The sequence below is a fragment of the Sus scrofa genome, chromosome 17 (assembly GCF_000003025.6).
Source record: "Sus scrofa isolate TJ Tabasco breed Duroc chromosome 17, Sscrofa11.1, whole genome shotgun sequence".
In the NCBI taxonomy this organism is placed as follows: Eukaryota; Metazoa; Chordata; class Mammalia; order Artiodactyla; family Suidae; genus Sus; species Sus scrofa.
The window spans coordinates 47,733,709-47,760,571 of NC_010459.5; the positions used below are offsets into that span (position 1 = coordinate 47,733,709).

Consider the following 26,863-nt stretch of genomic DNA (forward strand, 5'->3'; position numbering starts at 1 on the left):
TTGCCATGAGCTGCAGTGTAGGTTGAAGACATGGCTTGGATCTGGTGTTGCTGTGGTTGTGGTGTAGGGCTGCAGCTACAGATCTGATTTGACCCCTAGCCGGGGAACTTCCATTTGCTGCTGGTGCAGCTCTAAAAAGACAAACAAAACAAAACAAATGTTGATCAGGATGTGGAACTATGGGAACATTGTTGGTACAACTACGAAATGATGCATTTTGGAGAAAGATCTAGAAGTTTCTTATAAAATTAAACATATATCCTCTCTTTGTCCACTCCTAACTATGTACCCAAAGGAAATGATAAGCATATGTCTGCAAAGTAACTTACATAGCAGCCTACCTCATAAGAACAGAAAACTTGAAAGGGCTCAGGTGTACCCAGACAGGAGAGCAGGTAAATGACAGTATATTCAGAAAGTAATACTACACAGCAATGAAAAGAAACAAACCACTCATACATGCAAGAAGATGAACGACTCACCAAAACATTCTTCCCCTGAAGCAAGCCTTTTACAAAAAAGTATACATAACAAATGATGATTTCATTTATATGAAGCTCTAGAACAGATTAATCCATTTTGTGGAGAAGAGTCAGAACAGTGGTTGCCTCTGGAAGGTGGCGTGCCCAGGGATTGACTGGCAAGGAACATTAGCCAAATTTCAGGGGGTTTACAGACACATAACAGCAGTTACACATGTATATCTATTTGTTGGACTCAGTGAATGTGCACTCCAGAGTTGTGCATTCATGTTTGTAAGTTTTACATCAAAAGAAAAATGTAAGCAAGTATTGAACTCTAGTTAATGGTATGGATGCTGAACTATATAAGGGCAAGTGTCCTTATGTCTGAAATTTCTTTGAAATGCATCAAAACTTAAGATGAATTGAGGAAGTTATAGACTGTGATAAAGCAAGCATAGTAACATGTTAATTGTGGAATCTGGGTGATGAGTAAACAGGTGTTAAGCCTTTCAACTTTGTTGTATGTTTGAAATTTTTCATAATAAAAGGGTGAATTATTTCAGAGTTTTGTGCAAAAGTTCTGCACCAGAAGAGCTGGCTAGGCCCAGCAAATAGAGACAAGAAATTAAGGGAGGCAGGAGCCTGGCCGTACGACCTCGCAAAAGTAATCATTTTCATCAGTTTCTTTATTCTTTTCTTTCTTTCTTTCTTTTTTTTTTTGTCTTTTTAGGGCCGCACCAACGGCATATGGAGGTTCCCAGGCTAGGGGTACAATGGGAGCTGTAGCCACTGGCCTACAGCCACAGCAAGGCGGGATGCGAGCCGCGTCTGCGACCTACACCACAACTCACGGCAAGGTCAGTTCCTTAACCCACTGAGCGAGGCCAGGGATCGAACCCAGTCTGTTTCTTCAACTATAGCGGAGGGACAATGGCTGCAGCGACGCTCGATATTATTAAGCACTTTCTCGCGGGGAAGGGGGTCCTCAGTCCAGGCCCGAGCCACCTCACGTGCCCACCACCCATCGTGCCGGCTCAGCATCCTTTTACCCGCACCAGTCCTGAAGGGGCTCATCTAGGCCGTTTGCTCTGGTAGCCGGACCCCCGCTTTCAGGATGGCACCGGAAGTCACTTCTCCTACGCTCTTCCTATTGGAGGCCGGCCATCCAAGGGGGCGGGACTACTGGGAGGCGGAAGCAGCCGCAGGCATGGCGGCGGCGGTGCCGCTTTTTCTGTCGGTGCTGCTGCTCCTGGGGCCTGGCAGCTGGAGCCAGGCAGAATCCCCACGCGATAGCCTGCGGGAGGAGCTTGTCATCACCCCGCTGCCTTCTGGGGACGTAGCCGCCACATTCCAGTTCCGCACGCGCTGGGATTTGGATCTGCAGCGGGAAGAAGGTGAGGAGGCTGATGGGAGAAAGGTACTGTGACACCTGCTGGGAGTGGGGCGGAGGCTAGCCTAGGGGCGGGGACTGATTCCTGGATGAGATTCTGGCCCCTGGTCGTGGGGCCGGACAAACAGGGTCCTCGCGGAAGGATAGAATAGTTGTTGAACAATCCCATCGTACCGATGAAGAAATTGAGGCCTGGAGAGGGGGAGTGACTCCTCCTGAGTTCTAGTCCAGTGCTCTTTCCGCAGCTCCAGGCTGCCACTCTAAACCTTTAGTTAGAACCCTCTGTTGCAACACTGATGATGGTACAATTTGAGGTGACCATTTATCCTGGGTGCTCGGCGCAGTGCTAAGTTCTGTGAACGGTTATGAAAAAGAGATTGGAGGCATAGAGAGGTAAAGGCACCTTTCCAAGATGACATTGCTAGTAGGTGACTGAATCTGGTCTGGAGTTTAGATTCCTCTGAACCCAGAGCTGGGGTGTATTGTTTCTCTGGAGTGTCTGAGAACCCTCCCTCCAGGATCATCATCACTCACCTGCTCCCTTTTCTCCAGTGTCTCATTATAGGCTCTTCCCCAAAGCCCTGGGGCAGTTGATCTCCAAGTATTCTCTGCGGGAGCTGCACCTGTCATTAACCCAAGGCTTCTGGAGGACTCGATATTGGGGGACACCCTTCATTCAGGCCCCGTCAGGTGCAGAGCTCTGGGTCTGGTTCCAAGACACTGTCACTGAGTGAGTGCTCACCTTGAGGCCTGCGGCAGGCCTTGGTGGGAATGTGGCTGGGCAGGTGTTGTCATCCTACCACTGCCCTTGGCAGCAATTCCATGGGGGTAAATCTGGCGTTGGATGCAAGAAATATTCTGACTTGGGGGCATTCTTGCCTAGGCTGAATATACCTTTTTCCCCAGTACTTCCAGACCCAAGGTAGCATGTGCATATATCTATAGAGGCAATAGAAAGCTCTGGCAGATTCGGTACCCCCCCCCTCTTTTTTTGATCCTTTTTTTAGGGCCGCATCATGGCATATGGAAGTTCTCAGGCTAGGGGTCAAATCGGAGCTGCAGCTGCCCGCCGATGCCAGAGCCACAGCAATGCCAGATCTGAGTTGCATCTGTGACCTACACTGCAGCTCATGGCAACACTGGATCTTTAACCCACTGAGCGAGGCCAGGAATAGAACCTGCATCCTCATGGATACTAGTTATGTTCCTTACGGCTGAGCCACAATGGGAACTTCCTCCATGGATAACCAAAAGACATTCATTCACATAATAATAATAATAATAATAATAATAATAATAATAGGAGTTCCCGTCGTGGCGCAGCAGAAACGAATCCGACTAGGAACCATGAGGTTGGGGGTTCGATCGCTGGCTTCACTCAGTGGGTTAAGGATCCAGCATTGCCATGAGTTGTGGTGTAGGTCGCAGACGTGGCTCGAATCTGGCGTTGCTATGGCTCTGGCATAGGCCAACAGCAACAGCTCCAATTAGACCCCTAGCGTGGGAACCTCCATATGCCGTGGGTTTGGCCCTAAAAAGACAAAAGACCAAAAAAAAAATAATAATAATAATAATAAAATGTCGTGAGGACTAAACAAAATATGTGTGAACTAGAACTGGCCCACAAGATGCCAGATTTCTGTATTAGAAAAATTGCTTTTGTTTGGGCGAGGGGTGGGGTTAGGTACTGCAATTGGACCACATTTCCTCTTAACCCCCCTGTGGGAAATCAGTAGCTCATACGTGATTTTTTTTTTTTTTTTTTTAATTTAGGATAGCAGGGAGTTCCCATCGTGGTGCAGAGGAAATGAATCCAACTAGGAATTATGAGGTTGTGGGTTAGATCCCTGGCCTTGGTTAGTGGGTTAAGGATCCAGCGTTACCGTGAGCTGTGGTGTAGATCTCAGACGTGGTTCAGATCCCGCGTTACCGAGGCTGTGGTGTAGGCCGGCAGCTGTATCTCTGATTGGACCCCTTAGCCTGGGAACTACCATATGCCTCAGGTGCAGCCCTAAAAAACAAAAAAAAAATTAGGATAGTAATAGAGAGGTGGGGCCTGCAGCAGGCTGGCGAGCTCTGGAGGACAGCTGCCACTCAGCCCCTATGGATGTGGCTATGTGGGAATAGAAGCCTGCTGTCATCTGATACTCTCATTTTTTGAGCAATATCAGAAATCTGGATTTTAATGTGAAACTTGCCAAATTTAAATATCAGCGAGTAATTTAAAAATTTAAGAAATGTCACGTGGGTTAATGTTGTGCATATCAAATGAAACATGACTATGGTTTGAGTAGAGCTTTTGAACTTGCAGTTTGCCATCTTTATTTGAGGCCTAAAGATTGGAGCAATTGGGAAGCTCTGAACAGAGTATTATTGAAAGACCCCAGGACAGCTCCAAGGTGATGGTCAAATGAGGAGCAAGCCCCTGAACTTGCGAAGCCTTTCTCTCTTGCCTGAACTCTGGCTTCCTTGCCTTCTCTCCCAACCGTTCCGCTGTCACATCTCCCTTCATAATTGCCTATAATATGGAGCTGATGTTCAGAATTCTAATCTGATTCTATTATTACTATAAAGAGCAACTCTGTTTTGGTCTTTCTGACACCGAATTTCATTTGATGCTTATGCTTGTTTTCCCTTGTTCAGTGAGACATCCCACCCTGAAGGTAGAACCACGACTCACTCAGGGTATTCACAGCGAAGTATGTCATTTTGCCCAGCAGAGCACACCCCAGGGTGGATCAGTGAGCTGATCTCGGCCTCTGGGGTGTGGGGCACTTTGCACAGTGTTGTGGGGTGTACATGGATGACCCAGACTTCCTCCCTGTCCTCAGGTTGCCCACCCGCCTAATTGAGGAGAAAAGATGCTTAGGACAAGAGGCTGCTGCCACTCAGTCATTTCCCAGGAGGGCCCTCCTGAGAGGCAGAACAGTGGCCGCCCGGGAGGAGGCTGGGGTTGAAAGGGCAGGAAGGCTTCCTGGAAGAGGGGGTCTTCCTTGGAGGTGGGTGGAGAGGAGTGAGGAGGGCATTTCCAGGCAGGAGAGAAACCACCTAAGCAGAGACCTGTGGGGATGCAGGGCTGTCCGCAGGAGAGGGAGGAAGAAGGGCCTGAGAGGGGCAGGCCAAGCGGGGGCATTTCCAGCTCCAGCAGCCGGCCAGTCTCACGGCTTGGCAGCCACTGCGGGCTTGAAGGGAGGGGGCAGACGCAGCCTGGGACAGAGAGCGGGTTTGTGTCTCCATCCAGTGTGGATAAATCTTGGAAGGAGCTCAGTAACGTCCTCTCGGGGATCTTCTGCGCCTCTCTCAACTTCATCGACTCCACCAACACTGTCACACCCACCGCCTCCTTCAAACCCCTGGGGCTGGCCAATGGTGAGACAGCCTCCGCGGCCCTTTCCTGCTTCCCATTACCTGTTAGCCCCAACCTTTCCTCTGCTTCCTCCTTCCTCAGCACCGCCAGATTGTGAATCCCCTCTGTGTGCAGGCCCCCAGGAAGGCTTCTGAGATCCCGCTGTCTCTGCATTGCCTTCTTCTAGAGGGAGGAGGGCACTCACCCTACCCTACCCCGGTTGGGACTGTTAGGGCAGTGGTGCTGGAGTGTGTGTGTGTGTGTGTGTGTGTGTGTGTGTGTGTGTGTGTACGTGTACGTATGTGTGTGTACACCACACTCTAGAGTGTGGGTCCCGAGGAGGGGGGCCCCAAGGCCCTCCCCAGACAGGCTTCTGTCCCCCTAGGCACGGATCACTCCTTCCTGCGCTATGCGGTGCTGCCACGGGAGGTTGTCTGCACCGAGAACCTCACCCCGTGGAAGAAGCTCTTGCCCTGCAGTTCCAAGGTGAGGCCAGAGGGGCCTGAAGACCAGTGGGAGCCCCTGAGGGTGGATGGAGTTGCCAGATGCCCCCTCACTACCTGACAGATGGCCTCTACCCCATGCTCGGGTCCCCCACTGACCTCTCCTCCCTCCCCACCTCCTCCAGGCGGGCCTCTCGGTGCTGCTGAAGGCTGATCGCCTGTTCCACACGAGCTACCACTCCCAGGCAGTGCATATGCGCCCTGTATGCAGAGTAAGTCGTGGGGCCAGGGGTGGGCGCCACCCAGAGGCTCTGAGAGAAGGTGCAGGTAAGACGCGTAGCCCAGGGTCCGTGGAGGGCCGAGCCAGTAGCGGGAGATGTAATGATGCTTCAGGGCATTGGCCACGTGCCAGGGAAACCGAGGTTTTGCCTGGCAAGCGTTCACCCAGTCTTTGTTGTGGAGCATGCTGGTTAACAGCCATAGCCGTGCAGGGGGCAGCTGCTCGCTCAGCCACTCACCAGCTGGCATGACCTTGAGTGAGTCGTTTTATTTCCCCAGTTTTCTCCTCTGTCAAATGAGATTAACAGTAGTATCAGTTCCTCCGGTGGTTGGCAATGGCTCATCCCACTGATGCGCATAAAGCTGCTGGCACTGGGTCAAGAGCTCAGTCGGAACGCTAGCAAATCGATGGATGGGGACATTTATAATAGACAAGAGACTGAGTCCGGGTAGGAGTCCCTGGGGCTGTGTGCTTGGGGGAGTCGTACGTCCTCACTGCTGCCCTCTGGCCCTTGTGGTAGAATGCTCGCTGTACCAGCGTCTCCTGGGAGCTGAGGCAGACCCTTTCTGTTGTGTTTGATGCCTTTGTCACCGGGCAGGGAAAGAAAGGTAAGCTGCCTTAGCAGCACATCCCTCCCTTCCCGTCACCAGCCCCGTCCCCTCGGTGCGGAGGAGCAGGCCTAGTCCCACCCCTGCTCATCGCCGCCCTCTGCTCCTCAGACTGGTCCCTGTTCCGGATGTTCTCCCGAACCCTCACAGAGCCCTGCCCCCTGGCTGCCGAGAGCCGAGTCTACGTGGACATCACCAGCTACAGCCAGGTACCAAGATCTCCAGCCACACGCGTCGACCCTCTGCCCCCACAGCTAGCCTGAGCCTCAGCTGGCTTCTCAGCCCTGCCGTTGTGTCCCCAGGACAATGAGACATTGGAGGTGTACCCGCTCCCCCTCACCACGTACCAGGATGTCATCCTGGGCACCCGGAGGACCTATGCTGTCTATGACTTGCTGGACTCGGCCGTGATCAACAACTCACGCAGCCTCAACCTCCAGCTCAAGTGGAAGAGACCCCCAGAGAATGGTGGGTTGAGGACTGGGCTGCTGGGCCACTGGGGACTACAGCGATTTCACCTTGTGGGCAGGACTCGCAGTCCCGCCCTTCACCATGAGATAACAGGCATGTGTTGAGACCCAGATCTCTGGAGTCAAATGGGGACAGTAACAGAGATAATTAATGGAAGGTCAAACCTGTAGCATGTGGTTCCCAGGCTGGGGGTTGAATTGAAGCTGCAGCTGCCGGCCTACACCACAGCCACAGCAACACTTGATCCAAGCCACATCTCCGACCTACACCGCAGCTCATGGCAACACCGGATCCTTAGCCCACTGAGCGAGGCCAGTGATGGAAACCTGCATCCTCATAGACACTATATATGGTTCTTAACCCGCTGAACCACAATGGGAACTCCAGAAATACCCTGCTTTTGAGAAACATAGCACCTAATAGTTGAAGCAGGAATCAAAACATTTTTTATTGCGATTATGTTCAGTGTTACCAAGGAAAAGTGCAGAATATCGTGAGACCATTTGGTTTGGGTTGGAAGGGGCACAGAGCTCAACCCATGTAAGTACTTAGTAAATAAGAGTAATTCTGTTATCATCGCTGTGGTCGGGGAAGACAAGGACGCTTCTAGAATGCAGGTTTCCCACTTCTGATAGCAAAGTGTTCCTCCATCCCCTCCCTGGCTTTGAGACTCTGAACTTGACCCAGGGAGTGTGGGTGGAGAATGACCTTTTTTTTTTTTTCCCAGGGAACTGTTAACTGTTGACTTTTCTCTGCACAGAGGCCCCGCCTGTGCCCTTTCTGCATGCCCAGCGGTACGTGAGTGGCTATGGGCTGCAGAACGGGGAGCTGAGCACGCTGCTGTACAACACCCACCCGTACCGGGCCTTCCCGGTGCTGCTGCTGGACACCGTGCCCTGGTACCTGCGGCTGTACGTGCACACCCTCACCATCACCTCCAAGGGCAAGGAGAACAAACCAAGTGAGCACTGAGTCCTGAGCCAGGCCCCACCTCCCACCCCCGCTCCCTCTCCCTCCAGGCCCCCCAGAGCCTCATTTCTCAGGATAATTCCGGGAGTATTTCAGCAGTCTACATAGGCATCAAGAGTTAGGAATAGTTTTGGAGCTCCCTCTGTGACTCAGTGGTTAATGAACCTGACTAGGATCCAAAAAAAAAAAAAAAAAAAAAAAAAAGAAAAGAGTTAGGAATAGTTTTATTATTTTTTTAATGGTATAAAAACTTTTATTTATTAAAAAAAAATTTTTTAGGCATTCCTGTCGTGGCTTAGCAGAAATGAATCTGACCAGCATCTATGAGGACGCAGGTTTGATCCCTGGCCTCGCTCAGTGGGTTAAGCCTCTTGCATTGCCATGAGCTGTGGTGTAATTCGCAGACGAGGCTTGGATCTGGCGTTGCTGTGGCTGTGGTATAGGCTGGCAGCTACATCTCCTATTCAATCCCTAGCCTGGAAACCTCCATATGCCGTGGGTGCAGCCCTAAAAACACAAGGAAAAAATTTTTTTTTAAATTATAGTTGATTTACAATGTTCTGTCAATTTCTGGTGTATAGTAAAGTGACCCAGGTATACCTAAGAATTAGGAATAGTTTGAGAACTAGAAAGGATAGCCTTCCCATGCCAGACCTGGAAGTAGTTTTTAGCAAAAATTGTTAAAACACATAGTACTAGTGATAATTTAAAAAAAAATTCTTTTATGCAATTTTTGTTTTTTAAAAAAATTAAAATTATTTTTGGCCGTACCTTTGGCATGCAGATGTTCCCAGGCCAGGGATCCAACCCAAGCCACAGCAGTGACAAGGCTGAATCCTTAACCACTAGGCCACCAGGGAACTCCATTTTGTATACAATTTCTCTCTCTTTTTTTTTTTTTTTTTGGTCTTTTTGCCATTTCTTGGGCCGCTCCCGCAGCATATGGAGGTTCCCAGGCTATGGGTCAAATTGGAGCTGTAGCTGCTGACCTACACCACAGCCATAGCAACACCAGGTTCGAGCCACATCTGTGACCTACACCCCAGCTCACGGCAACGCCGGATCATTAACCCACTGAGCAAGGGCAGGGATCAAACCCGCAACCTCATGGTTCCTAGTCGGATTCATTAACTACTGCGCCACAACGGGAACTCCCTGTATACAATTTCTAAAGGTTACACTCCATTTACAGTTACTGCAACATGTTGGCTATATCCCCTGTGTTGTACAATATATCTTTGAGCCTATCTTTACCCAATATGTGGACCTCCCATTCCAGAACCCCTGTATCGTCCCCCCCACTGGTAACTGCTGGTTTGTCCTCTGGATCTGAGCCTGCTTCTTTTTTGTTGTATCCACTAATTTGTTGTATGTTTTTATTTTTATTTTTATTTTTTTGGTCTTTTTACCATTTCTTGGGCCGCTCCTGCAGCATATGGAGGTTCCCAGGCTAGGGGTTGAATTGGAGCTGTAGCCACAGGCCTACGCCAGAGCCGCAGCAACACGGGACCTGAGCCACACCTGCGACCTACACCACAGCTCACGGCAACGCTGGATCCTTAACCCACCGAGAAAGGCCAGGAATCGAACCTGCAACCTCATGGTTCCTAGTTGGATTCGTTAACCACTGAGCCACGACGGGAACTCCTGTTGTGTTTTTTTAGATTCCATATATAAGTGGTATCATTCAGTATTTGTCTTTCTCTGTTTGACTTCTTTCATTTAGCATAATGCCCTCCAAGTCCATCCATGTCACTGCAAGTGGCAAAATTTTGTTCTTTTTAATGGCTGAGTAATACTTCAGTGTGTGTGTATATACCACATCTTCTTTATCCATTCTCTATTTTTTTAAAATTGTTTTTTGCTTTTTTGGTTGTGCCCATGGCATGCCAAAGTTCCCGGATCAGGGATCAAACCTGTCCCACAGTAGTGATAATGCCCGATTCCCTAACCCATTGAGCCAGCAGGGAACTCCTATCCATTCATCTGTTGATGGACACTTAAGTACTTCCATATCTTGGCAATTGTAAATAATGATGCTGTGAACATTGGGGCGGATGTATCTTTTCGAACTAGTGTTTCTGGTCTTTTGAATACACCTAGGAATGAAGTTGCCGGGTCACATGGCAGCTCTATTTTTAGTTTTTTGCAGAAGGGCCATACTGGTTTCCTCAGTGGCCACACCACTTTACATTCCCACCAGCAGTAGTGCTGGTGATTCTTAGTAGAACTTGATGAAGGCAGGCGTGTCCTTATCTTTTTCTCTTACTTGCTCCTTCTTCCCTGTGCTCTGGGCACATTTTTTTATTTTCTGATGATTCATAGACTTTCAAATGGAGAAAAGATTAGCATGAAGAACAGAGTATTGGGGAGTTCCCACTGTGGCTCAGTGGTAGCAAACCTGACTAATATCCATGAGGATGTAGGTTTGATCCCTGACCTCGCTCAGTGGGTTAAGGATCTAGCGTTGCTGTGAGCTGTGGTATAGGTCACAGATGCGGCTCGGATCTGGCATTGCTGTGGCTGTGGTATAGGCTGGCAGCTATAGCTCCAATTCAACCCCTAGGAATCTCCATTTGCCTTGGGTGTGGCCCTAAAAAGACCAAAAAAAAAAAAAAATCTTTACTTATTTTCAGCCCCAAGATCTATACCACACCATCTTCAAAATCTCTACTTCAAACACCCTGCCTATGTATTTTGTAGGTTTTTCTGGTTTGATTTTTTTTTTTTTTTCACCTTTTGCTCTGGGAAATTTCAAACACATACCCAAATGAAATACTATAATGAACTCCCCTGAACCCATCACTCAACCTCTGCAGTCTAGCTGCGTATCCTCTTTTTCATTTGTTGTTTATTTTTTCTTCCAGTTGTATTGAAATAGAATGGACATAAAGCGCAGTATAAATTCAAGGTGTTTGCATAACCATTTGACTTATCATACATGACATGTGTATGTCATGAAATGATGACCCCCCATAAGTTTCGTGAGCATCCACTCTCTCCTGTAGATACTAAATTAAAGAAATAGAAATTTCTCTCTCGTAATGAGAACTCCTAGGATTTACTGTTTTCACAACTTTCATAGATAATGTACAGCAGTGTCAGTTATCTTTATCACATGGTACATTACATCTCTAGCACTTGTTTTTTTTATTTTTATTTTTTGTCTTTTTGCCATTTCTAGGGCCACACCTGTGGCATATGGAGGTTCCCAGGCTAGGGGTCTAATTGGAGCTGTAGCCATCGGCCTACACCAGAGCCACAGCAACGCGGGATCCGAGCCGCATCTGCCACCTACACCCCAGCTCGGCAATGCCGGATCCTTAACCCACTGAGCAAGGGCAGGGACTGAACCTGCAACCTCCTGGTCCCTAGTCAGATTCATTAACCACTGCGCCACGACAGGAACTCCTAGCGCTTGTTTTAGAACTGGAAGTCTGTACTCAGGACTGCCTTCATTCTATTCCCCTTCCCCCACCCCTCACCTCTCCACTAACCACAGATCTGATCTCTTTTTCTGTGGGTTTTGTTTATTTTTGAAGTATAACTGCCCTATAGCACTATATTAGTTCCTGGTACAAAACATAGTGATTCAGTGTTTCTGTACATTTCAAAATGATCACTGCAATAAGTCTAGTTACCATCTGTCACCATACAAATATAATCCATAATTTACCGACCATATTCCCCACACGGTACATCGCATGCCTGTGAGTCATTTATTTTGCAGCTGAAAGTTTGTACCTCTTAATCTCCCTCACCAATTCTCTTCTCCTCCCACCCCCTCCCCTTTGGCAACCACCCATTTATTCTCTGTATCTATGAGCCTGTTTCTGTTTGGTTATGTTCATTTGTTTTATTTTCTAGATTCCACCTGTAAGTGATATCATATAGTATTTATCTTTCTGTGTCTGACTTCTCTCTCTTAGCATGATATTCTCTGAGTCTGTCCATGTTGTTGCAAATGTCAAGATTTCCTTCCTTTTTATGGCTGAGTAATATTCTGCTGTCTCTATGTACCGCCTCTTCTTTATCTGGTCATTAACAGTGGGCACTAAGGTTGTGTGCATGTCTGGGATGTTGTCAATCATGCTGTGAACATTACATTTGTCTTTTCCATTTAATGTTTTCGTTTTCTTCAGATAAATACCCAGGTATGGAGTTGCTGGCTAATAAGATAGTTTTTTTTTTCTTTTTTTTTTTTTTTTTTGTCTTTTCTAGGGCCATGGCATATGGAGGTTCCCAGGCTGGAGGTCTAACTGGAGCTATGGCCGCTGGCCTAAACCAGAGCCACAGCAATGCTAGCTCCGAGCCATGCCTGTGACCTACACCACAGCTCACAGCAACGCTGGATCCTTAACCCCCTGAGTGAGGCCAGGCGTCAAACCTGCGTTCTTATGGATACTAGTCAGGTTTGTTACCGCTGAGCCATGGCAGGAACTCCTGTTGTGGTCTTTTTGATGATAGCCTTTCTTTCTTTCTTTCTTTTTTTTTTTTTTTTTGATGATAGCCTTTCTGACAGGTGTGAAGCGATAGCTCATTGCAGTTTTGATATACGGTTTCCTTGATGATTAGTGATGGTGAGCATTTTTTCATGTGCCTGTTGGCCATCTATATGTCTTCTTTGGAAAAATGTCTACTTAGGACCTACACCGGTTTTTTAATCAGATTTTTCTTTCCTTTTTTTTTTTTTTTTTTTTTTTTTTTTTTTTTGATGTTGGATTGTAGGAGTTCTTTGCATATTTTGTATATTAAGCCCTTATTGGACAGAGCGTTTGCAAATATTTTTCCCCATTCTATAGCCTGTCTTTTCACTTTGTTAGTAGTTTGCTTCGCTATGCAAGAGCTTTTTAGTTTGACGTAACCCCACTTGTTTATTTTTGCTTTTGTTTTCCTCGCCTGAAGAGACATCTCCAAAAAAGTACTGCAAAGTCAAAGAGCATACTGCCTGTGTTTTCTTTCAGAAGTTTTATCTTTCCAGGCTTTGCATGTAAGTCTTTAATCCATTTCGAATTTATTTTTGTTACGTGTGAGAGAGGGGTCCAGTTGGATTCATTTGCACGTAGCTGTCCACTTTTCCCAACATCATTTCTTGAAGGGGCTGTCTTTTTTCCGCTGTATATTCTTGCCTCCTTTATCATTGATTAATTGCCCATGTGAGTGTGGGTTCATTTCCGGGCTCTCTATTCTGTGCCACAGCTTCTCATCATTTTTGTTCCATCTGTCCTTTTATTTATTTTCTTGGTTTCTTATTTTTCTGTGGAATATCTTAAACCCTAGACCTTGTATCAATTCACCTTTAAAAATTTCAGTATGCAAATATATAAGCTATCATTATCACTCCTGTTTCTCCAGTGGTCCTGAAAATAACTTTGTAATTGGTTCGAATTAGACCAAAATAAGATCCTCACATTACAATTGCTTGATAGGCTCTTATGTTTCTCTCTCTCTCTCTTTTAAATTAATAGACTTAATATTTTTTGGAGCAGTTTTAGGTTTAGAGAAAAGCTGAGCAGGAAGTACAGAGTTCCTGTATATACCCCCCCATTTCCCCTGTTATTCAAATCTTAATGGATATGTTAACTCTTAAGGCTCTTTTAATCTATAAAACAGTCCTCAGTCTTTTTTTTTTTTTTTTCTTTCTAATTGTTGGCAGAACTGGGTCGTTGGTTGCATAGGATGTTCTGCATTCTGGACTTGCCCGCGTTTGACACGTTCCTCCATCCTTTGTGTGTTCTGGAGTATTGGTGGTTGATGTAGAAACTTGATTAGGAGTTCCCGTCGTGGCTCAGTGGTTAACGAATCCGACTAGGAACCATGGGGTTTCAGGTTCAATCCCTGGTCTCTGGCACTGCCGTGAGCTGTGGTGTAGGTCACAGACCTGGCTCAGGTCCCGAGTTGTGGCTCTGGGGAAGGCCAGCGGCTACAGCTCCAATTAGACCCCTAGCCTGGGAACCTCCATATGCCTCGGGTGCAGCCCTAGAAAAGACAAAAAAAAAAAGAAACTTGATTAGATTTAGGTCTGCTGTTTTAGGCAAGAAGACTTCCCAGGTGGTTCTGTGGACTTCCTCTTGCATCCCATGAGGCACCTGATGTCTGGTGGCCCAGTTCTGGGGATGCGAAGATGGATTAGGTCAAACACGTCCTGGGATGGCTGCCCTGGAAACATCTTTTCCCTTTTCTGAGATCCTCCTCCCTCCTGTGAGCCTGCCAGGCTTCTGTGATCCAAAGCCCTCCTTCTCAGCACCCCGATCCAGGGCCCGCCCCCGGGCCTCAATAGGTAGGGACAAAAGATGCAGGGGGTCTGAGCCCTGAAAGAGCTGTGGGTGGGCCCTGCCTGTCTCCAGGTTATATCCACTACCAGCCTGCCCGGGACCGGCTGCAGCCCCACCTCCTGGAGATGCTGATTCAGCTGCCAGCCAACTCGGTCACCAAGGTCTCCATCCACTTTGAGCGGGCGCTGCTGAAGTGGACTGAGTACACCCCGGACCCCAACCACGGCTTCTATGTCAGGTGGGCTCCCCCAACGGTCACCTGCGGCCCCCCGGCCTCCTGACCCACCCTCTCCATGGCTTACTGGTGATGGAGGACCCGTGAGGAACATGGCTCATGGAATATCTGTGGGCTTCTCTGCAGCCCTTCTGTCCTCAGCGCCCTCGTGCCCAGCGTGGTGGCCGCCAAACCCGTGGACTGGGACGAGAGCCCCCTCTTCAACACGCTGTAAGTGTGACCTCAGCTGCCGGTGACCGGGAGGCACCAGCACAGAGGGTCAGGTTCCCACAGGGTGGCCTGGGGCTAGATGTTGCCTCTTCCAAAGTCTTGTGTAGATTTACTCAGTCCCAACTAAAACCCTTGGGGTCCATATTTGTACAACCGTTATGAAATGATCCTAAAGTGCCTCTAGGAGAATTAGCTGGTGAGACGAGCAGTACGTATAGCCCACATTTCCTCATCGATTCTCTTAACAAATATTTAATTGAGCGCTTATCAGCTGCCAGGAACTTCAGAGAGCACTGGGTGTGCAGTGGTGAAGAAAGCAAACTTGCCGCCGCCCTGCTTGTGCTCACAGGCTAGAGGGGACGGGCTGTTCCAGAGGGTGATGGGCTCGGGGTTACTGGGGAGTAAGCTGGTGGGTCATCCAGGAGGGCTTCTTTGAGGAGATGGCCTTTAGGCTGAGACCAGAAGGCCAAGGGAGAGGCAGTGGCAGCCAAGGGAGGACAGGGTCCCTTTCCTCTCCCTCAGCACAGCCTAGCTCTCCTTTGATCACATTTATGCATTGAGCTTTAAAAGGCTCTGAGGCTTTGCAATATTCTGAAAATTAAAATAAATAAATAAATAAATAAATAGAGTTCCTGTTGTGGCGCAGCGGATCACGAACCTGACTAGTATCCAAGAGGATGCGGGTTCGATCCCTGGCCTTGCTCAGTGGGTCAGAGATCCTGTGTTGTCCTGAGCTGTGGTGTAGGTCGCAGACGCGGCTCAGATCCCGTGTTGCTGCTGTGGCTCAGGTGTAGGCCGGCGGCTGTAACTCTGATTCGACTCCCTTGCCTGGGAACCTCCATATGCCATGTATGTGGCCTAAAAAAAAAAAAAAAAAAGGCTCTGAGGCTAAGAAAGCGTTGAAAACCCTTACCAGGGAGATGGGCTCAGGGCAGCCCAAGGCGGGGAGGTAGGGGGGTTCGATGGGGAGGAGCAGCCGGTCCTGCCTCACGCCCTGCTTGGCCGCCGCAGCTTCCCAGTCTCCGACGGCTCCAGCCACTTCGTGCGGCTCTACACGGAGCCGCTGCTGGTGAACCTGCCCACCCCGGACTTCAGCATGCCCTACAACGTCATCTGCCTCACGTGCACCGTGGTGGCCGTGTGCTACGGCTCCTTCTACAATCTCCTCACCCGAACCTTCCACATCGAGGAGCCCAGAACGGGCGGCCTGGCGAAGCGGCTGGCCAACCTGATCCGGCGCGCCCGGGGCGTCCCGCCGCTCTGAGACCCCGCACGCCGCCCGGCTGCCGCATCTCCCTGTCTTGCTGCCACCTGCTCTCCGCAGAGGTGGCTTCGGAACCACATGGACCCCTGGACTGGGCCAGGGCCCAGAGCTGCACTGTGCAGTGCGGGAAGCATGAGCGGAGACATGGCATTTGACTTTAATTTAAATTGAAAGTGCGTTTCCTCAGCTGTTCCAGCCACATTTCAAGGGCTCGGTCACCAAAACTGATGAGTGACCGCTGTACCGGCGGCTCGACAAGTGTTTCCATCATCCCAGAAGGTTCTGTGGGTCAGCCCTGGCCTGGATCACTGGGCAAGCTCAAGAATTGGTTATCACTGTGTGGGAGGTGGAATTTACTGGTTGTGGAATAAAAAGTGTCTACATCCTTGGTTCTTTGCCTCCTGTCCTTGAGGCCTGGGAGGCGCTGGGGACTAGGGCTTGTTTGCTGGGTTCCTGAACAGGACCTTCCACAACCAACCAACAGAAAGACAACCAAGCAACCAAATAAAACTCGCCTACCTCCTGCCACTCCTGCCAGCAGCTCCCCCTGTGTCCTGCTTCCCTCTTCCCCCACCAACCTCATCTCACTGTAATTCCCAGAACTCCCTGGGTTTGTCTGGGAGTGTTTATGTCAGCATCTCCATGACCGTGAAAGTGAATCATCTTGTGCCTTTTAGGAGCCCTGAGAACCATCCCCTATCTCCAAGGCTGGGGCTGGAGAGACAGAAAAGCTCCGGGTGGTGGTTTTCCAACCAAACTGTATTGGAATCATTTGGGGCTCCTGTGAATTAATGAGGATTCCTGAGGTCCAGGCCCTGTGAAGTCAGTTGGGCTGGGTGTAGCCCAGCCTTCAGCGATTTTTATCAGGCCCCTCAGGAGCTTGTGTTGTGGGTGGTCCCTAGACCACCCACTGGCTTTGAAGGCCTTGGATTGAAGCCTGCTGCTGCCCACCCCTTCCGGGTTGTATAACCCTGGATTCCTGTAAATCAAGTCCTTAGGCAGATGTCTGCCCTGCCCCCTCCTCCTGTCTCTTCCTCTGACAACACTTGGCATCCACTATATGTTACTTACGGTCTGGGTCTGCCACCCCTCCTTCCCCCACTTCTTTTTTTTTTTTTTTTAGGGCCACACCAGCAGCATATGGAGGTTCCCAGGCTAGAGGCGGAACTGGAGCTACAGCTGCCCACCTACGCCACAGCCATAGCAATGCCAGATCTGAGCATCGTCTGCAAACTGCACCACAGCTCACAGCAACGCCAGATCCTTAACCCACTGAGCGAGGCCAGGGATCAAACCTGAAACCTTGTGGTTCCTGGCCGGATTCGTTTCCGCTGTGCCATGACGGGAACTCCCTTTCCCCCACCTCTCCCGTCATAATCATTTGGTTGGCTTGTCCACCAAACAGCATGCCCTGTGCCACCCACCACACTCCCCCCTCAACTGCCAGGTTCACTCTGGTTTATAAGACCAGGGGAGATGTTGCTTCCTCCAGGAAGTCTTCCCTGATACACCAAGCTGCTGTGTGTGCCCTTCCCCTCCCTAGACTTAGCTTTCGTGTTCATTATCACCCTGGCTGTTACAGTCCTTTACTTCCATTAGACTAGGAGCTTCCTGGAGGCACATGGGTTGCTGTCCATCTGGACCTGACTGTGCTCAGGACAAGTAAGTGCTCAATAAATAAAGTCAACTGTATGGATGGGTGTGGGCTATTCTGGCTTGGGGTCTAAGGTCTAGAGGTAGTGATGGGTAGGGCGAGGGGCTCTCTGGAAACCCTACAAGTCTGAGTGCAGAGTCTAACAGCAGTACTGGCCATGTCTACACAGCCAACATAGATGGGGCTGTTTGGGTTACCTCTGAAGGTCTTACAAGAGCCTCTAGAACATACCAGGGACGTCCGTGGGAAGGGAGGTGGTGTGGGTGAGCTAGTCCAGACTGGGCATAGGCAGCTGGATCAAGATGGGTTTACTCCAGATTACTTCCAAGCAATAAATCAATGGGGTATAAGTGAGATAAGTGGATTATCTGAAGCAAAGTGGCCTGGGCAGCCTGCATGGCGCTCGCTCGGTGTCTGCCAAGTCAGAAGAGTACAGAATTGCGGCCTTTTATACCCCAGCCAAGTCCATACCTAGCCATGCCCTCCCATCATGTCCTGTGTGATCTGTGAGCAGGCAGCTCCCTGTATCTGCAGTCTAGACCTCCTCCTGAATTCGATTCATTTACCCAGCTGCCTACGTGCCGTCTCCACCTGGATGTCTAAAGGCATCTCAAATTCAGTGTCTCCTAAACCAGGCCTCTGCCGTCTCCACCCCACGCCAACATGCCCCCGTAGCTGGCTCGTATCTGCTAATGGCAATGCTCGTCTTTCCAGTTGCCCAGGTCAGAAACCTCAGGCTCAACCTTGAGCCTTCTCTCTCATCCCCATTGGGCCCTATCAATAAATTTGTCTGCTCTACCTTCAAAATAAATCCAGAATCCACCATCAAGTTATCCATGAGGACTTCCTGGCCACACTGATTTTTTTTTTTTTCATTTTTGTCCACTTCAAGGCATGAGGACTTCTGGGCCAGGGATCAGATCCAAGCCAGTATTTCGACCTATGCTGTAGCGGCAGCAACACTGTGTCCTTTAATCTGGGCAGGGGATTGAACCTGTGTCCTGGTGCTGCAGAGATGCTGCTGATCTTGTGCCACAGAGGGAACGCCCGTACTGATTTTATTTTATTTTAAAAAATTATTATTATTATTTGCTTTTTAGGGCCGCACCCAAAGCATATGGAGGTTCCCAGGCTAGGGGTCTTAATTGGAGCTACAGCTGCCAGCCTACGTCACAGCCACAGCAACGCAGGATCTGAGCTGTGTTTGAAACCCACACCACAGCTCACGGCAACGCCAGATCCTTAACCCATTGAGTGAGTCCAGGGATCAAACCTGCAACTTCATGGTTCCTAGTCAGGTTCATTTCCTCTGTGCCATGATGGGAGCTCCTGATTTTATTTATTTATTTATTTTCTGTTTTTAGGGCCACACCCAAAGCATATGGAAGTTCCCAGGCTAGTGGTCAAATCAGAGCTGTCGCTGCTGGCCTACACCACAGCCACAGCAACGTGGGATCCAAGCCATGTCTGCGACCTACACCACAGTTCACGGCAACAGCGGATCCTTAACCCACTACGCAAGACCAGAGATCAAACCTGCATCTTCACGGATAATAGTTGGGTTCATTACCACTGAGCCACAACAGGAACCACCCACACTGATTTTAAATTGCTGCTCCAGCCACCAGCTCACCACTTGCCTATTGTATTTTCCCTGTAGCTCTTACCACCATCTAACATGCTTTGTTTGTGTCTTGTTTATTAATTATTAAGCTCATCTATGGTGTAAAGTACCTTTTGTGTTATCGTTTTTAAAAGATTTAGGAGTTCTCCTCGTGGCTCAGTGGTTAACGAATCTGACTAGGATCCACCAGGATGCGGGTTTGATCCCTGGCCTTGTGCAGTGGGTTAAGGATCCAGCATTGCCCTGAGCTGTGGTGTAGGTTTCAGACATAGCTCAAATCCAGTGCTGCTGTGGCTGTGGTGTAGACTGGCCGCTGTAGCTCCGATTCGACCCCTAGCCTGGGAACTCCTAAATGCCAAGGGTACGGCCCTAAAAAGCAAAAAAAAAAAAAAAAAAGGATTTATTGCAAGGACAGTTAGAATGTAGGAGAGTAAAATAATGAATTCTAAAGGAATTAAGAATCACATAGAGTTCCCACTGTGGTGAAGTGGGTTAAGAATCTGATGGCAGTGGCTTGGGTTGCTGTAGAGCTGGCCTGGCACAGTGGGTTCAAGGATCTGGCTTTGCCACAGCTGCAGCAGAGCTCACAGCTGCAGCTCAGCTTCAGTCCCTGGCCCCAGAACATCCATATGCCATTGGTGCAGCCATGAAAAAAAAAAAATCCAATAAAGAGCAAAAACCTTTGGTGACTCAGTTCAGGCCAGCTAGGGGGGCAGTACATGACAGGGATGGGCCAAATTTCTCCAGGAGGAGAAATAATTATTAATTATGCATAGTAATTAATAATTAAGGGCCAGGATTTTTGTCTTTTGTACCTGGCACTTAGTTACGGCCACGCTCAGTTAATCTTCCAGATTCAATCTCTGGGTAACTGTTAAGAACATGAAAGGGAGTGGGGAAATAAAGGGAAAAGCATGCTCTTTGTCGTGTGTGTGTGTGTGTGTGTGTGTGTGTGTGTGTGTGATTTAAGCATTTCAGGGCTTGGATAAAGCACAAAGGTCCATGCAGCTTTGGATCCCTCCTTGAGCCTAGGGCTAGCTGGCTATTCAGTATGTTTTTCCTGATTTCACCCGGTCTAGACTGGCTCCTGGGCAATAGGACAGCTGAAGGGTAGGGGGTGGGAAAGGCACACAGGGGTACCAGTAACACCACCAAGGGCAGGGATCTAGTCTGGGAATCCCAGGCTCTGGCTTCTAGTATTGCTATTTGAGTTGCGGCAGGAGTTTCCCCTTGAGTGAAGGACAGTGGCTGGACTAGATGCAGGACAAGAGAAGAGGGTTTCCGGGGGGAGTTGGCATGGTGGTCAGGGCAGGCCCCATCCAATATCCGAAAATGTATGTAACAAGGGAATATCATTTAATCTTTAACAGGACGGAAATTCTGAGCCAGGCTACAGCATGGCTGTACCTGGAGGACATTCCGCTAGTGAAATAAACCGGTCACAAAAGGACAAATACTGTGTGAGTCCCCTTATATGAGGTTCCTAGAGCAGCCAAGCTCACAGAGACAGAAATTAGAGTGGTGGTGGCCGGGGGCTGGGGGGGTGGGGGTGGGCGGGAATGGAGAGGTAATTTTTTTTTTTTTTTTTTTGGTCTTTTTGCCATTTCTTGGGCCACTCCTGCGGCATATGGAGGTTCCCAGGCTAGGGGTCAAATCAGAGCTGTAGCCGCCAGCCTACACTAGAGCCACAGCAATGAAGGATCCACAGCAATGAAGGTTGCAATGAAGAACCTACACCACAGCTCACGGCAACGCCGGAACCTTAACCCACTGAGGAAGGCCAGGGATCGAACCCACAACCTCATGGTTCCTAGTCGGATTCATTAACCACTGAGCCACAACGGGAACTCCTGAAGAGGTAATTTTTATTTTTATTTTTATATCTATGTATCTGTCTATCCATCTATCTAGCTATTTATTTTTCTAGGGCTCAACCTGAAGCATATGGAAGTTCGTGGGCTAAGGGTTGAATCAGAGCCGCAGGTGCCAGCCTACGCCACAGCCACAGCATCACCGGATCCGAGCCACATTTTCAACCTACGCTGCAGCTTGTGGCCATGCCGGATCCTTAACTCCCTGAACGAGGCCAGGGATCCAACCTGCATCCTCATGGATGCTAAGTTGGGTTCTTAACCTGCTGAGCCACAACGGAAACATGCCGAGATAATTTTTAATGGGTAGGAAGTTTCAGTTTGGAAAGGTAAAGTCATTCTGGAGACAGGTGGTGGGGATGCTAGCACCACAGCGTGAGGGCCACTCACTGGTCCATTTAGAAATGGTTAAAAGGCACGTTTCATGGGTATATATTTTAGCACAATTGTTCAAATATGTAAAATTCTCATTTTCCGAGTATCCCTCTGGGTGGGGAGAGGTGGGCTACCCTGCTGACCAAGATTCCATGAACTTCCACCCCGCATCACACGCCCCTAGGACATGGTTCCTACTGGACAGGAAGAACTTTCCCGGTCATCCTGGCGCCCCAGGCAGGAAAGAGCAGCAGGCCAGAACCCGGGGACAGACAGGCAAAGTCCCCACATTTTTCCATGAGGATCTCCTGGTGATAAGGGACCTTGTGTCTTTTGTCCTTATCTTTATCTTAGGGACACAGGACAATGAGGGCCTGAAGAAAGTAGGATGGGGGTGACTAGGTTTGGTTGCCCTTGTGGCTGTGGGCTGTGTTTGAGGCCAGGCCCAGAGCCCTCGTCGGAAGGCTTTAGACCATGTCAACTTTAACCATTTTATTGACTCAGTCCCGGAGGGTTACAACATGGGCTCAGAACGGGGTATCCACGCAGGAAGGGCAGCTGAACCAGCTCTCGGTCAAGGCCTGGGGAAGCGCAGGTGTCCTCGTCAGCCATTCTTTACCTTGGTGTCTGGAATGGAGATGGCACTTAGCCCCCCTCTTGGCTGGCCTGCTGGTGGCCTAGAACCAGAGCCGTCAAGCTGGATTCCTTAGCCAGCTGCTTCAACAGCCACCATCCTGGGGTCTCATTTCCGTCACCTCCCACATGATCCCTGCTACAAGCACGTTCAAGACCCCCTGGGAAGGCTAAGCTGCCACTTCCCCTTTGCCAGCCCCACGTGTATTTTGAAAGGGCTTACTACGATAACCAGTATTCCCTCTATTTTTACCATCCGTGCCAACCAGCAGCCATAGCCTTGCTATCTACCCTCCAGCACCCTCCTTACCACCATCACCACCCCTCCGGGACACGGTCTCTTATTCCCATCATCTCATCATCCCCGACTCCCACGTTAGCATCATCATCTGCATCACTGCCGGCATCCTCCCCACCACCCTCTCCCTTCACCCATCCCTCAGCCTATCCCCCCCATTCCTCTTCCTGCTTCTATCGGAGGACTCACCAGGGGGGTTGCAGACCCTCCGACAGATCGCTGTGGTCTCAAAATTGTTGGCGTTTCCCTGACAACCACCGTACATAAAGAGCTCACACTCAGCGGACGTAGAGTTGTAGAAGTATCGGCGCAAAGAGGCTTTGCAGGGGCCCCCCACTGGGGGGAGCTGGCACAGGGCAGGGGGCGTTTGGAACAACTCCTGGGAGGCCTCTTGCTTGAGACTGGCTGCAAGGGTAAGGAAGAACAGGACTGTCACTTAGGTGTCATTTTTTTGTCTTTTTAAGGCTCCACCTGCAGCATATGGAAATTCCCAAGATAGGGGTTGAATCGGAGCGGCCGCTGCCGGCCTACGCCACAGCCATGGCAATGGCAACACGGGATCAGAGCTGCATCTACGGCCTATGCTGCAGCTTGCAGCAATGCTGGCTCCTTAACCCACCGAGCGAGGCCAGGGATCAAACGCACATCCTCATGGATTCTAGTAGGGTTCTTAATACGCTGAGCCACAAGGGGAACTCCCACGTATGTGTCCTTTTAATAAACTGATAATTCTTTCTTTTCCCAGCACCTGTTCTACACCAGGCACCCTCCTAGGCGTGTGCCATACTTGGCATCATTTCAACAACCCAGCAGAGATGGTATGGCTATCCCTACTTCACAAATGAAGAAACTGAGGCTCAGAGAGGTTTGGGAATTTACTAAAACTCATAAAACCTGCAGGTTGAGGCCTGGGATTTAAACCCAGATCCAATTTCAAGTCCCAAGTTCTGTACCCTACGGCCTCTCATAACTTGACATCAAGATGTTTGCTGTAGCTTCATTTATAATCACAAAAAATCATACTTTGGAAAAAATGTTCACCAATAGGGAATCGATGGGCCATTATGCAGTCCCTAGAAAGCAGCGTGTGGATTATATGGATCAACATGGAGAGAGTCCATTAACTTTTGTTGAATAAAAGAATCAAGTTCCAAAACAGGAGATCTAGCGGAGTCCCCTTGTGGCACAGGGGGTTGAGGATCTGGTGTTGCCACCGTAGCAGCTTGGGTTGCTGCTGTGGCGTATGTTCAGTCCCTGGCCTGGGAACTTCCACATGCCATGGCCAACATCCCCCCGCCCCCTTAACAACAACAGCAAAACAAAATAGGAGATCTGGCACGTCCTGTGGGTATAAAATATATGTATAAACACGCAGGGTGATGATGGGAAGATTATTCCTTGGTATTTTTAGAGCAGTTATCTCTGGATGGTGGAATCTCAAGTGATTTTTATTTTCTACAAATTCTTTTTAGTATCATTTGAAGGACAATGAACAGGCATCATTTTTTATAACTAGGAAAAAGTTATTTACATGAATTGTCTTTAGTATCCCTGAGTAATCCACAACTAAAGTGACCAGCCTCTTTGACTGAATCACATGTTATTTTCACTCCTTTCTCATCTGGATCTGGCTAGCACACACAGTGATTTATCAAACAGACACACACACACACACACACACACACACACACACACACCCTCAATCATTAGACTTGGACACCCAGAACTTCGGTGTATCTTCTTATAGGATGCCACAAACACTACTTTGATAATTACATTTTCCCTAATAAGGCCAGCCTCCCTCAGGCAAATCAGCACGTGGGTCCACTCAGCTCTTTGGTACCATCTTGGGCATCCTCAATGCATGCCACACCGGCCACGCTGGGTAGACCAGGAGAAACATAACCTAGAATGGGGAAGAGGCCATTCTAGGAAGGGAATTTGAAGCCTTTTATTAAGGCAGCAATTTTCAGTGTTGGTTAGAACATTAGACCCTCTTGGGGAACTTCAAAAAAAAAAAAGTCCCGGAGTTCCTGTCGTGGCGCAGTGGTTAACGAATCCGACTAGGGACCATGAGGTTGCAGGTTCAGTCCCTGCCCTTGCTCAGTGGGTTAACGATCCGGCGTTGCCGTGAGCTGTGGTGAAGGTTGCAGATGCGGCTCGGATCCTGCGTTGCTGTGGCTCTGGCGTAGGCTGGTGGCTACAGCTCCAATTGGACCCCTAGCCTGGGAACCTCCATATGCTGTGGGAGTGGCCCTAGAAAAGTCAAAAAGACAAAAAAAAAAAAAAAAAAAAAAAAAGTCCCGATGCCTAAGTTTCATCCCAGAGCAATTCAATCTGAATTTCTGAGCGTGAGACCCAGCGAGTCCTCATGGGAAATCTGTGTGCAGCCGGGTTCGAGAATCTGGCCTCCTTTTCACTGCAGTATGAAAATTAATTTTCTTGCTTGAGAGGAATTCTCGGGAGTAGGATTCTAGAGAGCAGGGTTGTCGGGGCTGTGTAAAATACTGGACCCGTTTTTAACATCACACATAAACATATTGTTTATCTTTTAAAAACAAGCATATGTATAACTTTCTGATAAAAATTAAAATTTGGGAGTTCCTGTTGTGGCCCAGCAGCTTGAGGGCCCAACATCTTCCTGTGAGGACGTGGGTTCAATGCCTGGCCTCACTCAGTGGGCTAAGGATGCGGCGTTGCTATGAGCTGTGGTGTAGGTCAAAGATGCGGCTCGGATCCCCCATTGCCACGGCTGTGGCTGTGGCGTAGGTCTCAGCTGCAGCTCCAATTCGACCCTTAACCCGGAAACTTCCATATGCCACAGGTACAGCCGTAAAAAGAAAAAAAAAATTTTAAGCAAAAAAAATTTAAAAATGTAGTGAGGATGTTAGATAGACATCGGGGAGGTCTGGCCCCAGACTTTCCTGCGACGGGATGGTGACCACAGAAGGGCCCCTTCCCAGATCTAGAGCCTGCTTTCCTCCTGAGGTGGAACGACCACCTGGCCCCTTGGATCCAGCATCCCCCCACTCGGGGGGATCCTTTTCCCATCCCCTCTGCTCACCTAAGGTCTTACCTGAGCTGGCCATGCCCGGCAGGCAGAGGGTGAGGCAAAGGGCAAGAGAGAGGCTGAGCTTCATGGTGTGAGTAGCTGCGTGTGCCAGTCTGATGCTGGGAAGCTGGAACTTATACCTGCCGTGGAAAGAGAAGAGCTTCTATTCCCTGGGCTTGAGGGAAGTACTTGCCTTTCCTTACGTGGAATAGGAAGCACCCTGGGCCAGGCGTGGGCCTGGGGGAACTGGATCTCCTCCCTGGAGGCAGTGCTGCTGGCCTTGGATGGGTTCTTCATGGCTATTGAGCAACTCCCTGAAGATGGTGCTTTCGCAGCATCTGGAAGGCCATCCCCGGTCTCATCTACTGCAGACTGAGTCCCCGTGATCTTGGACTAAAAAGTGACACTTTGGGGCCTCGGCTTCCCTATCCGTAAAGCAAGTGGGCTGGGCCACATGGTCCCTGAGGGCCCAGCACAGCTGTTCTCCATTCTGCTATTATTGGTTCCGATCCAGAGCCTCCCGGCTCGTGGTTTCAACATCCCAAGAGAGAGAACATAGCTCTCTGTTCATTGGTTTATTTATTTAATTTGGGAATAATGAGTTTATTGTTTCATATAAATCATCATACTTACTTTTAAAAGATCAAGCTATACCGAGCAGAATAAACAAGAGGCCAAATCTTTTCCCCCAAATTCTACCAAGGTGCTGAACGGTGGAGACAGAATGAAAGCCACAAACAGAATTTGAAATTTTCTAGTAGCCCTATTTTAAAGAGGGAAAAGAAAGCGGTAAAATTCGTTTTAATAATAGTTTATTTAGAAGCTCCCTTGTGGCTTAGTGGGTTAAGGATCCAGGGCTGTCACTGCTGTGGCTCTGGTGACTGCAGCGGTGAGGGTTCGACCCCCTTCTAACCACTTCCGGCAGCTTCCGCACGCCTCAGGTGTGGCCTCCAAAAAGGTTTAACTCAATATATCCAAAAGAGTATAATTCCAACATATAATCAGCATGTAATAAAGATTTTTTATGTAGATTTAAAAAATAATTCTATAAAAACAAAGGGTTTATAGGTATTACTTTCCCTGAATTTGTGCATATTGTCTTTATCCTTCAAGGACAATTTGATGGGATAAAAAAAATCCTGGATCAGACTTTCTTTACCCGGAACAGTTGTGGCTATGGGACCATAAATTCTGCCATGGACTGTTACTATGAAGTGGCCTAAATGTTTTTCTCCCTAAGAGGTGGCTTTTTCCTACCTGAAAGCCTTAAGTCCTCTTTGCTTATCTTGGAGACAACTTATATTTTGGTATCACTCTGCATCATTTCGTGTACTGGAATATGAAATGTTTTTTCTTTTCTTTCCTTCCTTCACTTGCTTGCTTGCTTGCTTTCTCTCTTTC

General features: G+C 48.9%; 2 protein-coding genes across 3 annotated transcripts; one reads left to right on the top strand and one right to left on the bottom strand.

Annotated features, from left to right (window-relative positions):
* On the top strand, window positions 1,631–16,344 carry PIGT (phosphatidylinositol glycan anchor biosynthesis class T). Of its 2 annotated transcripts, XM_003360013.5 has the most exons (12): window positions 1,631–1,858; window positions 2,407–2,584; window positions 5,096–5,223; window positions 5,586–5,686; window positions 5,829–5,915; window positions 6,444–6,531; window positions 6,643–6,740; window positions 6,834–6,999; window positions 7,763–7,963; window positions 14,319–14,484; window positions 14,608–14,691; window positions 15,703–16,344. In XM_003360013.5, exons 1-12 carry the CDS (start codon window positions 1,672–1,674, stop codon window positions 15,953–15,955), a joined length of 1,737 nt encoding a protein of 578 aa, XP_003360061.3. In that variant the 5' UTR covers window positions 1,631–1,671; the 3' UTR covers window positions 15,956–16,344. The 2 variants fall into 2 exon arrangements, with proteins under 2 accessions (XP_003360061.3, XP_020933253.1); XM_021077594.1 differs by lacking the exons at window positions 1,631–1,858; window positions 2,407–2,584 and adding an exon at window positions 3,845–4,253.
* On the bottom strand, window positions 21,957–26,016 carry LOC100513767 (colostrum trypsin inhibitor-like). The gene is made up of 3 exons (XM_003360017.5): window positions 25,487–26,016; window positions 22,600–22,815; window positions 21,957–22,106 (listed from the first exon to the last, which is right to left on the bottom strand). Exons 1-3 carry the CDS (start codon window positions 25,548–25,550, stop codon window positions 22,084–22,086), a joined length of 303 nt encoding a protein of 100 aa, XP_003360065.2. The 5' UTR covers window positions 25,551–26,016; the 3' UTR covers window positions 21,957–22,083.

Bases quoted from the DNA above. Each gene is read 5' to 3' on its own strand.
- PIGT (XM_003360013.5), top strand. From the start codon at position 1,672: ATGGCGGCGGCGGTGCCGCTTTTTCTGTCGGTGCTGCTGCTCCTGGGG. The intron at 2,585-5,095 runs GTGAGTGCTCAC...GTCTCCATCCAG, and splicing joins TTCCAAGACACTGTCACTGA to TGTGGATAAATCTTGGAAGG. The intron at 6,741-6,833 runs GTACCAAGATCT...TTGTGTCCCCAG, and splicing joins ACATCACCAGCTACAGCCAG to GACAATGAGACATTGGAGGT.
- LOC100513767 (XM_003360017.5), bottom strand. From the start codon at position 25,550: ATGAAGCTCAGCCTCTCTCTTGCCCTTTGCCTCACCCTCTGCCTGCCG. The intron at 22,816-25,486 runs GTAAGACCTTAG...TTACCCTTGCAG, and splicing joins GCCGGGCATGGCCAGCTCAG to CCAGTCTCAAGCAAGAGGCC. The intron at 22,107-22,599 runs GTGAGTCCTCCG...TCTCCATTCCAG, and splicing joins GAGGGTCTGCAACCCCCCTG to ACACCAAGGTAAAGAATGGC.